Here is a 13,235-nt window from a genome sequence, read left to right as displayed (position 1 = left end):
CAGTCATATAATTTTATTATTAATGGGTAAATCTCTCCCCTGAGCCAACACAGGCAGGCAATGGGGATGTGGTAAGGAGGTACTGGGGTGGGAGAGGGGAAAGGTGGGGAGGATAAGTCCTGCAGACTCCCCATTCATGGCCCTCTCCAGCCCTCCAAGCCCATGCCCCTATCCAGCCCTCCCCGCTCATGCTCCCTCTCCAGCCCTCCCCGCTCATGCCCCCTCTCCAGCCCTCCCCGCTCATGCCCCCTCTCCAGCCCTCCCCGCTCATGCCCCATCTCCTCCACCTCCTCTCACTAACACAACAGCCGGTTGTACCCTTGTGCGAGCTGCAGGCGGCAGCAGAGAGCCGGCAAGGATCCGTGTAAGGAGCACAGGAAGAGGAAGGAAGAGGAGGACTGCACGTCTTACTTCCACACCCTCTTCCTGCCCTGTGATGCTGTTGGTGTGTGCCCCTCTCACCATGGCTGCAGCCGGGAGACCCCACTGTGTGTGTACGGGGGGTAGCTGCCCGCACTGCTCTCTATGAAGACCCGCAACTACCTGTGCGTTTCTATACACTCGCGTTACCGGCCGGCACGGAGCCCCCGGGTTGGGGCTTTCTGACAGTGGCTACTCCTAGCCTGACACAATAAAGCGGGGAGGACTTCTTCAGTGGCAGGAGCTGCCGTCCGCTGACCGTTCGGGGCACCAGCTATACGGGCTGAGGGGTAGAAGCCCACCTCGCCAGACCCCCGGGCTCTGGACTTACAGCAGCATCTTATAGGATCTGACTTGAAGTCGGGAATATGGCGTCCTACGTGGATAACAGTTTCAGACAGGCTGTGATGAAGCCCCCGGCTGATAGAAGCCCCCAGGTAAGGGTGCACAGTGTGTCCCGGTGTATATCGTGTCTCTTCCACGGAGTTTGTATGCGGCGTAATGGGGGAAGATCTCCACGTATTTATTAATCATAATATAGCGTTACTGGTGCTGGGGGGTAAAATAAGTGCTGCAGGGGGCAATGCAAGGGACCCCCGAGCCCACAACCCTGTATTATGTGGGCTTCTGGCCGGCACGATGGATATGATATACCCGGCATCAGCAGTTGCCCATGCAGTCAGTCAGTCTGTGTGTTATTGTGTCTGCAGTTTGGTTTTTGCCCCCCACTCATTGATACCCTGCCCCCTACTCATTGATACCCATCCCCCACAGTACCTGTGTGTGTTTTTTCTTTGCTGATGACTTCATGCTTCTGGAATGAAATCTTAACCCCTTCACTGACACTGGCATACATTACCATTTTAATTGGCTATATAAATCATTTCAGTGCCCAGCACTGATTTATTCCTCCCCACTCTTTAGAAGGCAATAGTTTTAGGACTACAGCTGGGAGCGCACATTCTTTTCCAACTCTTACTGATTCTTAACATTCTTAATAACAAGAGTTTTTTTCCTCTGTTTTTGTGAAGAGACGTTAGCGCTATAAGTGCTATTCATCAATAGCGAGGTCCCAGACGGGGATTTGCTCTACTGAAGGGGCACATTGTCCGGTGCAGTTCATTGTGTCTGCGTCTGTTTTGTGTGCCCGCCTGTGTGTTGTTTCCCCGTCCGCGTGTTGTGTGTACTTAATATACAAGGTTTGGCGATCAGTATTGTACAGCGAGAGCCCGATAGACATGATGGGTATGGTGGATCTATTTAAGGAATGTCTGACCCTCCAGGAGTGACCTCATATGACAGATTGTACCTTCTGTTGCTAATGACATTTCAGTATCTACTTTGCGGTACTTGCATGCTATCAGGTGTCACAAGGACACCGGTTGTATCCAGCACCCTTCTTGTTTGTTTCATAACAAGCGCTTGAGCTGGTTACAGCCTCGCTTTTATTCATAAAAAGAAATAGTCCGTCTCGCAGCTTTTTTTTTTTTCTTTTCGGTGAATCATTTGTCACGCCCATGATGCAATGAAAAGACACTCTGTTTCCTATCCTAAGGGCCTGTCTGTGAATTATACCTCAAACCATGGCCCGGATTAGAAACAATTCATACATGTTACTGGTTAAAAAATAACGTCAAAATAACCCGAATAGGATTATTTCGGAGAACATAGACAATGGAGACAAAAACATGATTTCCCTCTCCTGTCTTCTTTCCTTACGTTTTACATATGTTAACGCCAGTGTGCGGTCTCCATTCAGTACCTTCCTTAAAGTGTGGAGTTAACCACTGATGAGTTGTGTGTTTCACTGTAGATCCTATTCATAAAACGTATAGACGAGGCGTTATGTGCTGCCTATCTCTACATGCTAACACCAGACATATAAAACCAGTTCATTCTACGTGACACGCAAACATATATTCCAATGTTGTGAGTAGCCCACATGCATGACATTGTATAAGGTGTGACAGCAGAAGTTCATGTGTCTCTTCTGCTCATTGTCCACAACTAATGGAAGATAATATTCAATGACTGACCAGGTAAAACATGGCGCCGTGATGGCAGTGCTGTATGAGGTTTGCAAACTACGACTATTAAAGTATTTCGAGATGTCGGATCAGTCTTGTGCGCACACAGTTGGTGTCTTCTCTGGTTTGGTGGGATTTGTATACAGCAGGACATACACAAGTGCTGTTTTTGTGTGTTGGAGAGCTTGAAATGAAGCCGTCTTCCTTGTAGTGTCTTTCCATAATTATACAACTACTGATTGAGGAATACTCTGAGCAGGCGGCTGGGGGTTCAATCTGTAAATAGGACTGACTTCAACTGCTTCCCCCAACCAACGTGTGTTAAATGGACAATTTAAGGTCTTGTATAGTGTGCTCTGCAACGTATTCTAATGAATCTGTCATTATTTGGAGACTAGTCGCCATGAAAGGCACTTTGTACCTTGTGGATGCTCTTAATGTTTTAATGCTTGCCTGTTATTGGTTACATCATATGTTCATCCTAGTAAATTTGGCTATAGTTTAGACATTTGCTTTTCTGGCACGAATATGTATTAAAGAATTGAAATGGTCTGCTCTGATGAATACTTGGCCTATGGAGCTAACATTCTTAACTAGCGCTGGAACCCCTTTGGTTGCCCGAGGAATATGTAACGATTGCATTCCTCTTTGGATCTATCAAAGAGTTAAGTAGATTAGCAAACACTTGTGGCCTTTGTGTAGCCCCTGGCGTCCTGATGTGGATTTCAGGAGTCGGTGTAATTGTTTTGCCGCGGCTGTCAAAGGTATCTCTATACATAGCTTTTCAGATCTAATCCTGATGTATGTACAGGAGGGCTCAGTCACTCGGGGCAAGCTTCTGAGGTGAAACTCCCAAATGTATTAAGTAAAGAGGTTCCTTCAATGAATTCTCCTTGTGAAAGAGTAGCTTGTTCTTTAGCTTCTTTGTTTGGCGTAAACGTGGCCTGGAGCTGGTTGCTCTCGTTCCCCGGGGGAGAGAAACGGTTATGTGCCAGTGATTCAGTGTTCCTGCTCTCCATGGTGTGCAGCTGCAGGGAGAATGACTACCTTTTAGTTTCAGGGTATATGTGATGAAGCTACGTTACCCTAATGTAATATAGTACATATGTTTCTGGAAGGTACCAACCTTAGCAGCAAGTGAAATGCCCCTGCTGTTTGTTCCCCGTTTACCCCTAGACCTGCTTCTTATTCGTAACCCTCTGATTTGTGTTATCCGTGTTTCCACTTGTGGATTAGAGTGATGAGTGGAGCCCGTCAGCTGCTGGGGGATTGCCCACCCACCACAAGCGTGACACATTTCCCGAATATTCGGGTGAAGCGTGGTAAAGTATTACCTTTTCATATAATTTGCATAGTGATGGAGGTGACACGTGAAATACTAGATTTCTTATGTAGCCCCTCAGGACGAGGGGACAAAGCTGCAAAAAGGTCAACTTAGAGCCAGTGTGGCCGAGTTATGTCTTTCTAGCTTTTGTGGAACTATAACTCCCGTGTTGTAAACAGAAACATAATGTGCCTGTTTCTTGTTGAGCATCCAGTTCCAGCTGGGCTCTGCCGTCCTGGCCGTTGGCTATCTATGAACCAGAATAATCAGTCTCTCCCACTAACCGTGAACATTAATATAACGCCGCATAAAGGCTTCTTTGATGGGGTCCTGTCAAGGATGCTTCCAGTAATCTTAAGATTGGCAGAAAATGCTATTTCTTGACAATTTAGACATTCACTGGCCAGTGCCCGTCTTATTTCTGTCCCTGATCCTTAGAAAGCTTGTCATTTAATCACGACAGACTTCTGAGAAGTTTACTTCATAGGGGACACCCTTTGATTCCCAGAGTCCTCTGCCCATCATAGAGTTTTGTAAATCCAGTTTTTGGTAGACCTGGACATCTTCCGCATGTATTGGTTAATAGGGGGATCAACGAAGGACATGATTCTATTAAACCTCGCTGTTTATATACTGTTGTGTCAAGCTCATTGGTACAGCTGTGGAGTCAGTCTTTGCTTATTTTTCTTTCCTTTTTTTGCTGACATCTTAATACTCCGTCAAGAAGACTGAGGCAAAGAAGTGCTTTAGCTAAATTTGTTTTTTCAGAAATGTGTTGCTGTGAAAGTATTTTCAAAAAGTCCCTTTAACAAACTACTGAGACAATGTTTCACGTGCCGAATCTTTAAGATAAACATTGTGCCATCTACTTTATTTGGAATTAATTTGAATATGAATGGCTTTAATATGATTTCAAGTTTGATGGCATCATGTGTGCAATTGTGCTATTGTAGTTATTACCTCCAAGAATAGTTTGCCATATATTCCTTTAGATTAAAGAAGCTGCCCCCCCCGGTATCTTGGAATTTTGTTTATTTATAAACAACCAGCACAATGATTTGTGTTATAGAATGGAAAGCATCTTAAAATTAAGTAGGTTGATGAAGGCCCTACCGAAGTAGGTTTTGGGTCTATTCACTTCATCTGACGTCGAGAACCCACCTACTTCTGCTCCTGGGGGTTTTAGGGGGTTAAGTTTAAATCAAATAGAAATAAAAATACAAAGACAGCCAATAGCTTTTATACTGGCCAAACGTCCGTGTTTAGGTAGCATCCGTGTGATTGGCGGCTAGTGCTACGGAACATGCGCAGGAAGTATGCTTCCTCATTTCAGAAGAGGCAGCCGGGGAGGAAGAACATGGTAGATGTCTCATTTTCTTACTTGAATAGCTGAAGTATGCCTCTTATTGAGCAGAGGTGTGGCAAACACCACAGTGAATAGATTGCTTCAGAGGTGTTCTCAGTATTCCCAAGTTATCGTTGGTAAGACTGAGCTCATTATACCGAGATTAAAAGAGAATGCCAGACGTAACAACCGCATAGCTTTCTTCAGAGTCACCGAGAAACTGTACAGTCATACCTTGATCAGAGTCTGCTTGTCTACTTACGCATGCTTGTATTGAATTTACTAGTGCAAGCAAAGTATGTGCAACGCTTTACAATGAAACTTTAATTTGTTAATGATTGCGATCAACACAGGATGTTTGTGAAAGAAGTACGAGATTCATCCTACGCAGCTTACAATACAATTCGAAGATCTCTTTCTAAGAGAAGCAGCGGGTGGCTTTAATTCCTTCCGGCCACCTCATTGATGGTGTTATTTACACCCATTGTACTGGCATGTTCAGCGGTACTGTGCAGTAGTCGGCATTCTTGCAAGCCCTTAGAGAATTACGATAGCCATTTCACAATTTAGAAAGCTGCGCACTTGTTGCGAAAGCTGAAATATGGACAGAGCGTGTCCAGGAATGTTATCTGATTGACAGAGGATATGGTGGCTCATATAAAGGAAGAGGTAACAATACATCTGGAATGAGGAGAGCTATAAATACTCATGTCCTGTACTTGGTCATCTAAAAAACATTCCACCGCCTCACCACCAGTACATGCCTCTGATTAATGCAACCATCCAAAATCAGCTAAGAGAACTGATCCAACAATGCCAAAAATGGCAAATTTAGTACTTTAATATACATGTTCTAGGAGCAGTTTCATGAGACGTGGTGCAACAATGAATGGTCTTCAGAGGAAGTCCTAATTTATGCAGTGATCAGACACTTTGACATACCAATTCCCCCCCACACACCCACCCATGTCAAGGCCTCCTAAATAATTAAAAATAAATGGATACATTTTACGTAAGCATATATTTTGAATTATCACATATGTAGAACTACTTTTGGGGGCCACAACATGGCTCTCAGCCATGGCAATAAGGGTTATGGGAGTCCACCAAAGTGGGTGCACCACTTGTGTTACAATTCTTTAGTATAATTCTAGCATTTAACTCCCACACAAAGGGTTAATGTGGTAACCTCTGCATTTAATGTAATCTTTGCTGTGGTCGTGTAGCATTGTGATGATTCGACTCCAGCACAGTCAACATTTCCTGAGCGAGGAGTGGCTTGGCCTGGGTTTTCATGTTGTAATTGTAGGTGTCAGTGAGTTCTTTTTTTTCACAGTTTCCGTTCCGATCTGTAGTTATCTCTGACAACGTACTCTGTGGTTGAGCTTTAAGTTTAGATGAGCTTTGTATATTGGGTGGAATAGATTGCTGTAACATTGGATATGATGTCAGGCTAAGTCAGCTTTATTCTTTTTTGTCTCATTCTCTTTTTCATTCATTTACATTTAGATCCATAACTGCTGCATGTTATTTCAATAATAATATATTGAAATGCCAGTGGCCTGCTTCAGAGGCATTTAGGTGACGTAATGACTAAAACTATAAGTATTTATAAACTGTATCTAACAAATTTCAGAAATACAAAAATAACAAAGTATTTTATTTACAAATCTCAGGCTACATGAATTTCTGTGATATGCTCATCAAATGTTCTGAGCTCCTGCAAAATAGAATAATAAGGGATTCTGCTCCTCAGAGACGCTGTCCCACAGGAACTTTGCGATAGGAGATTGTAAAGTGGTTGTTTTGCAATCTTTTCTCCTCTGTTTTATAGAGACAGGTTCTTTCATTTTTTTTTTGCTTGTTCCCTGAAATGTGTGTTCATCCTCCTGAAGACTCTTCCTCGGTGCTGTCAGTGCACTGAAATCCGATCAGGAGCCAGCAGGGAAACCGGACACTCGTCCTTCTGTCACTCCTTTACACATAGTGCTCGCAGTCTGAAAAGCTGGACGGCCACCACCAGTGAACAGTAATTCAGTAATAAAACATTAAAAAAAACATATTTGGTATATTTTCCCACATATAGACAATACAGCTTGAAGATGCCCAAAGTGAGTAATCCATAATAACTGTTCACTCTTCATGGTAGGAGGTCATGTTGGAACTCATCGAAAAAAAATCTAGAATCGTAGGAAAAATACATTTTATGTGACCGTAATGTGTTTATCATATATTTTCTTTAAATTCTCTTGTTAAAGGCTATTCTAAGATGACTCAAGTCTCCATCTGTACTGTTCTCTGAAGTGTAGAAAAATATATATTTTTTTCTCTCTCCAAGACATCTAGAAACAGTTTTTGTTACTCATAAGCTGCAGAAGATGGAAATAAACAAGTTTCATTTTAGTAATTCCCTCCTATAAATGGTCCCACATGTGTGTTAGTGGTCTGTGTACAAGTACATTATCTATCCATCTAGATACCTAGATCTACACTACCTTTGCTTGTTTTTAAAAGAAAAGCACATTTTGGATTAGAAATACAAAGTACCGTGTAATCCAAGTTCAAATTTAAAAGGCTAATTCATCATTAGAAAACTCTTTTGCAATTATGTTACACAGCTAGAAATGTTCCCAAATTTTTGAACCGTATTGTGTGTGGATATATAGAATATATACACGTATAGTTCATTCGGTAGCATTTTAGAGAGACGCAGACCCCATGGGACTATATGTAGAAGATGTTCTGACCTTAGTAATGGTAAGTGGGGAAAGAAGCCGGTGTTACATCTTTGTCGTCCGTTGCTGTTGTAAGCGCCGTGTATTACTTCCTATGGGACTAGTCATGCTTCTGGAATGCCTTGTGCAACATATTGACAGGGAAACGAGTTCTATCTCTGTTTCAATTCTGTTCAACAGATGGCTTACAGATGTTGTATTCAAAATTTCTATATTTAAGATATTTAGGTACAGAAAGCTTTGTTTTGTTCCCGTTTAACACCCATGTTGACCCTCTGGGCGTATAGATTCGTTATCTTCCAGATTACTCTTTTAATGTATAAATAGATACTTTTTCAGCGTAATACGAACACCAATCCCACCGCGGTACCGCTATTGTTATATGTTGGTGTGTTTGGTCTTGAACCCCTGCTTCCTCCGTTACTGAGCTGTTTCTATGAATGCGGTATTCGCATTCCTTGGCATGGAGCTGTGGGAAATGATTGCCAAATCACGCCTGACAGCACAACACTTTGGAGTAGACGGCTTCTTTTTGTGTGCCTCCAATAGAGCAGGAGGTGGCTCGGTTAATAATTAAACCTTGGGACTATAAAAATTAAATACCAGCTATAGGATGGAAGCTAAGGACAGCGGTATAATAAGAATTAAACCGTTATGTTGTTATTGGCTCAGGATAAACATAGAATGTAAGCGTGTGTTTATATATTCATATGTGAGTCCTGCTCCTTTAATTGTTTGGCATTGTGTTTTGGAGGGTGTTCCGTTTTTAAAAGCACCAGGCAAATGCTAATAAGTGCGCCGGTATAACAGTGGGTAGGGAATCGCAAATTCACACACCTTGTGTCTGCTGGCGGGATTTATCTCTGGATTGTACTTTGCAGGGGATGTTTACAAACCTGAGCTGTAAACCAAACTTGTAAAGTTACGCACAGGATTACAGGCTGTAATAAACTCTGCTTCTTAATAGTCACCAATTAATAAGTTGGTAAATACAATGTGCCTTTCAGCAACTATTACAACTTTTTTTTTTGTAATTTTTTTTATCGCTTTTGTGCTCATGCAGTCGAATTTAGGCTTTTGGTTAATGTGTCCTTTTGTTTGTTTATTCGCTTATTCTGCTGCTTTGTGCCTCTTTTCACATCTTATGCCATCATATGATGCTGTGTTTTGTCTGTGTTTGGTGTCCATTGAAGATATATAATTGTGTGCCGTGTACAGGTATAGAAATCTCTGATTCTTTAAGTTCTTACCCAAATGGTTCTTGTGCCCTGCCTTCAATAAGTAAATGTTTCTTCAAACCATATTCTGGTATAGCACGTGAACAGATGAGTTGCACCGACTACCGTTTTCATTTTGTCTTTGGGAACGTTACTGTCTGTGGGAGTCATCTTATTAAAGCAGAAACAGCTGTAGGATTATTAGAAGCTTGTGTTTTTATCCTGCGTTTTTATTTTTTTGACCCTTTTTTGGGGGGAGTACGAATGTATCAAGTAACTTAAACAGGAACTTCTGTTTTAAATCAGGTGCCACATGATTTTATAAACCTACGAGTACTTCACTGGTGCCATTGAAAGAAGAAACCCAATTTATTGAGTAGTGTGGGTAGCCCCTGTAATTTGCCATTTGGTCTGAATAAGACAAGTCTGGAGGAGTCTTGCTTTCATGAGCTCTCCCTTAAACCCAGCGTTTATTTGGACTGGAATATGTACACAGGTTGGAATGTTTATTAACTAAACATGTAGGGTTTTGATACCTTATTCTTTTTCCTAGCTGGGAATGAAACTCTCTCCCAGTTTGGAATAATATAGCACATTTTTCCTTTCACTCCCTACTATTTTGGTACATGGACAGTTTATTAGCGGGTACTTTGGAAGCACTTGTCATACCAGCTGCAGGGTAATAGGTTAGAGAAACACATTCCTAATATTTTTCCCAAATAACTGGGTGAAACTGAACATTCTGCACTATGATTAGTTGGCTTTTTTGTTAATGTTATAAATCTTCCTAATTTTGTGCTCTTTCCTTTGATCGTTCATGGAAATAACAAGAATAACTTGTAGGTACTTAATGTTAGCCTGTCCTTGTCTAGCTTCTTTCGCATTGGGCCTGAAAACATACAGCTTTTTATAGTCTGGCCCGGATTAACTAGTTGTTAGCTGAATATTTTAGTTCAGCAGCCGTTGGCTCTCCAGCTATAGTGGACTTACAGTTGCCAAAAAGAAGCCCAAAAGACACTCTGAAGTAACACAAATATAGAAAGAAGGGTTTAATCACTAGACAGAGTTTGCAAAGGTGCCAGACATTTCAGCACCCTTACACTTCATTATGAATTTATCCTGCAATGGAAGCTTGGATAGCCTTGTATAATGCATATGCTATATAGACAAAAGTTCTTGATCACATCACTGATTGGACTATGCTTTATACATGACCAGCTCAATGCCTTTTGCTTAAGAAGCTTACAAGGGCTGTCCCTGGATGGTGGTGGCAGGGAGCTGAAATGCTCTTTCCTGAAAATTCTCTAGCATGTACACCAACTGTTCAGGTGGAGCTTGGCTTTAGAGTATGGTGAGGTGGCCATGCAGGAGCTAACTCTTTTTTAGCTCCTTTGGTTCAGGCAATCCGAGGTTTTCCCCAACCAACCCATGAACCCCGCTGCCTGCGCAAATGTGACAGTGCTCAAAAATAAGGGTTGTCGTGTAGAAAACAGGAAGATATTCTCGGCATCATGGGTTCTATGATATACACAGCTGCCAGCTAGCTATGTTTTGGCTTTGTGGGTGTAGATCCTAGTTATTCTGAGGATTGTATCACTCTCAAGTAAAGTAATTGTTCTCTGTAAAGTGTAATATTTAGGTTGTTGATGTGATTTGTAATAAGTTGTAATAAGGATGTGAACAAACATTCCTGAGATGAGAAGAATTTCCTGCCTTTAGATATATACGTACTCATTTCTCCATAGTGTGTGGAGTAAGAGACGTGTATATGCATTAACAATTAAAGGATTGTCCTACAGAAAACAGATATGCTTGGCATTGTGGGTCATGATACACATAGTTTCTAGCTGGCTGTGTTATGCTGGCAAAACTCTCCTGCGGAACTTTTCTTCCAACTCTCCATTTAGTGAATCGACCCCATTATGTCCTGTTGTGCAGCAATTCAAAATATGATGGCTCTGTATGAATCTATAAATAATCACACCATGTTCTAGCCGTGTACTAATACTATTGCATAGTCACGTTGGCTCTCAAGTGGAATGATATTTTTTGTAAAGTCTGTGTTCTAATGCTGGACAAATGTCATGAGTCGTTTTATTTTTACTTGGGCTATTGATATGGGGGGGGGGGGGGTGAGGTAGTCACTGCATTTTTTTTTATTATAGGATTTTTCTTGCGTTTCCTACGTACTACTAATAGCCTATTGCTCAATTCTGACAAATGCTTGGTGTTTCTTTCTGATTTCTTATTTCTTTTTATATATATATATATATATATATATATATACTGTATATGTATATGTGTGTGTGTGTGTGTTTTGTTTTTTTAACGGAAAGTTCTAAACTTTTGTTTTTTGGGCGGGGGGACCACTAACACTTATTCCTCCCAGAACCCTTAAAGGCCATGTGATCACCACATTTTTGTAAAATATAGAGTTCTGGAATTATCAGAATTATTTATCTGGCATTGTTTTTTTTTTATAGTAAAACAAGGCCGAGGGTTTATTAAAACGGAACTGTAAGTTTCCATTTTAGGTATTTTTTACATGTAGGCCGTCTCATTCACTACATGGTGGGAATTCGAATGGTTTGTGAACTGGCATGCGTTCCTCCGAGGCTATGAGTCTTTTCTTTAATCATCGTGGTTGTCTGTTCTTCTGCAGTGATTGGCACTTTTCTTTTGGTAACGAGGCTGTCTTGACGTGAAGCAGAATGTTTTCCAGGTGAAGGTTATATATCTGGAACCAGGCTCACATTTTTTCCAGGACCGGGGAAAAGGCAGCTGTCTACACAGCAGATTTGTTTTTGAAAAGCAATAATAAACTTGCTAGTTCAGTACTTTTGCGTGCCTATGGTGTAAATATTAATTTCTAACATGCATTCGTTTTTGACAATCGTGCAAAGTTCAGCTCCTGTCAAGTGTGGCAATTAATGGGAACGCTGCGTAAGGCAGTTTTGCTCTACAGCTTCTCTGTTTTTCCTTTGTGGTAACTTGAAATGTTCCTTCTTTCATTTGTGTTTGGTTTTAGGATGGTATCATCATGAAACTTGGCTTGATGAGCTGGTTCTGGAAGGGGAAGTGGTAGCAGAGATTTTCCTACATTCTGTGTGGTGTTGAGTATTATAATGGACTCCTTTGTTCTAGATTATCATGGGGCATTAGCTTTCTTCTATGTGCACAGCACTGACTTATTTATAATATGACCTGCTTGGTTGTTTTTTTTTATTTTTAGACCTTCATTAGTTGAGTTGTTTGGGGTGGGGGTGATCTTGGAAACTCTTGAAAAGATTTTTGTGTTGCCGCTGAAGACCTCATTGAATGGGATAGTCTTATGTAGAGAAAAAGTTTCTCTTTTAGCATCAAATCCAGTGCTGTGAATAATAATGCAGGTTGTCATCGATAAAAACCTGGTTTTATCTCATTCTGTCCCAATAAACTTTCTTTATCTGCAGACCCAGACGCCACCGTTTTTGCCAGTAGTGTGAATCTTAATGGTAGTGCTAATAGAGTCTGCTTTTATAGCCTTTTATTAGACAGAGTGTCTGGGTGGGTGACTGAGACCAAGCCATTCTATCATTCATCACAGGTGGTATGGTAATGAGTGTTTCTCTAGTAGAGTAATCGCTATGTAGCAGTCTGAAAACATATATTACACAAAAACCGTTTTACAAAATAATACGTCACAATATTATGTTCTTACCAGTGTTTGTATTAAAGTGGAGGATAAAACAATAACTTGGTGTTCAAAGGATGCAAATCGCATGCTGTTTTTCAGTAAATAACCATGAAAACTATACTAAATGGTAGGAGACAAACATCAAGTCTATGTTCATAAATAAGTAGAGTTGAGAGTGTAAGTGACAATTTGGATGGACCGATGTACATTGCTGGGAAGTGATCCTATTATCTAGGCTGTGCTTTTAACCTGGAAAATATTTTCTGGAAGATCGGGAATTCAGAGGGCATATAGTTTCAGTTATTATGAAGAACAAAGAACTTTTATGGGGAAAATGAAGCATATTATAGGAACATCTGTTGTGCCGCTCTGTACAGCGAGTTAACTGTTCACGACAAAGCTTTTGTAATAATGCGACATAATTCAGTTATAAGATTTTGATTAATTTCTCCTCCTAATGGAACCTAAGTGATGTTTAAATGAACTCATGC

General features: G+C 41.1%; 1 protein-coding gene across 5 annotated transcripts in view; it reads left to right on the top strand.

Annotated features, from left to right (window-relative positions):
* The first annotated feature begins 447 nt into the window (after nt 1-447).
* The window catches only part of RAPGEF2 (Rap guanine nucleotide exchange factor 2), a 123,237-nt gene continuing 110,449 nt past the window's right edge, over nt 448-13,235 (top strand). For all 5 annotated transcript variants that reach the window (XM_053460151.1, XM_053460146.1, XM_053460138.1 and 2 more), the window contains exon 1: nt 448-857. In XM_053460151.1, the coding sequence (XP_053316126.1) occupies nt 789-857 (69 nt within the window). In that variant the 5' untranslated portion in view covers nt 448-788. The remainder of the gene's footprint in view (nt 858-13,235) is intronic.

The sequence above is a fragment of the Spea bombifrons genome, chromosome 1, assembly GCF_027358695.1.
Source record: "Spea bombifrons isolate aSpeBom1 chromosome 1, aSpeBom1.2.pri, whole genome shotgun sequence".
Taxonomy (NCBI): Eukaryota; Metazoa; Chordata; class Amphibia; order Anura; family Pelobatidae; genus Spea; species Spea bombifrons.
Note: the sequence above shows the minus strand (reverse complement) of the source record. Positions and strands in the feature narration are given on the sequence as shown.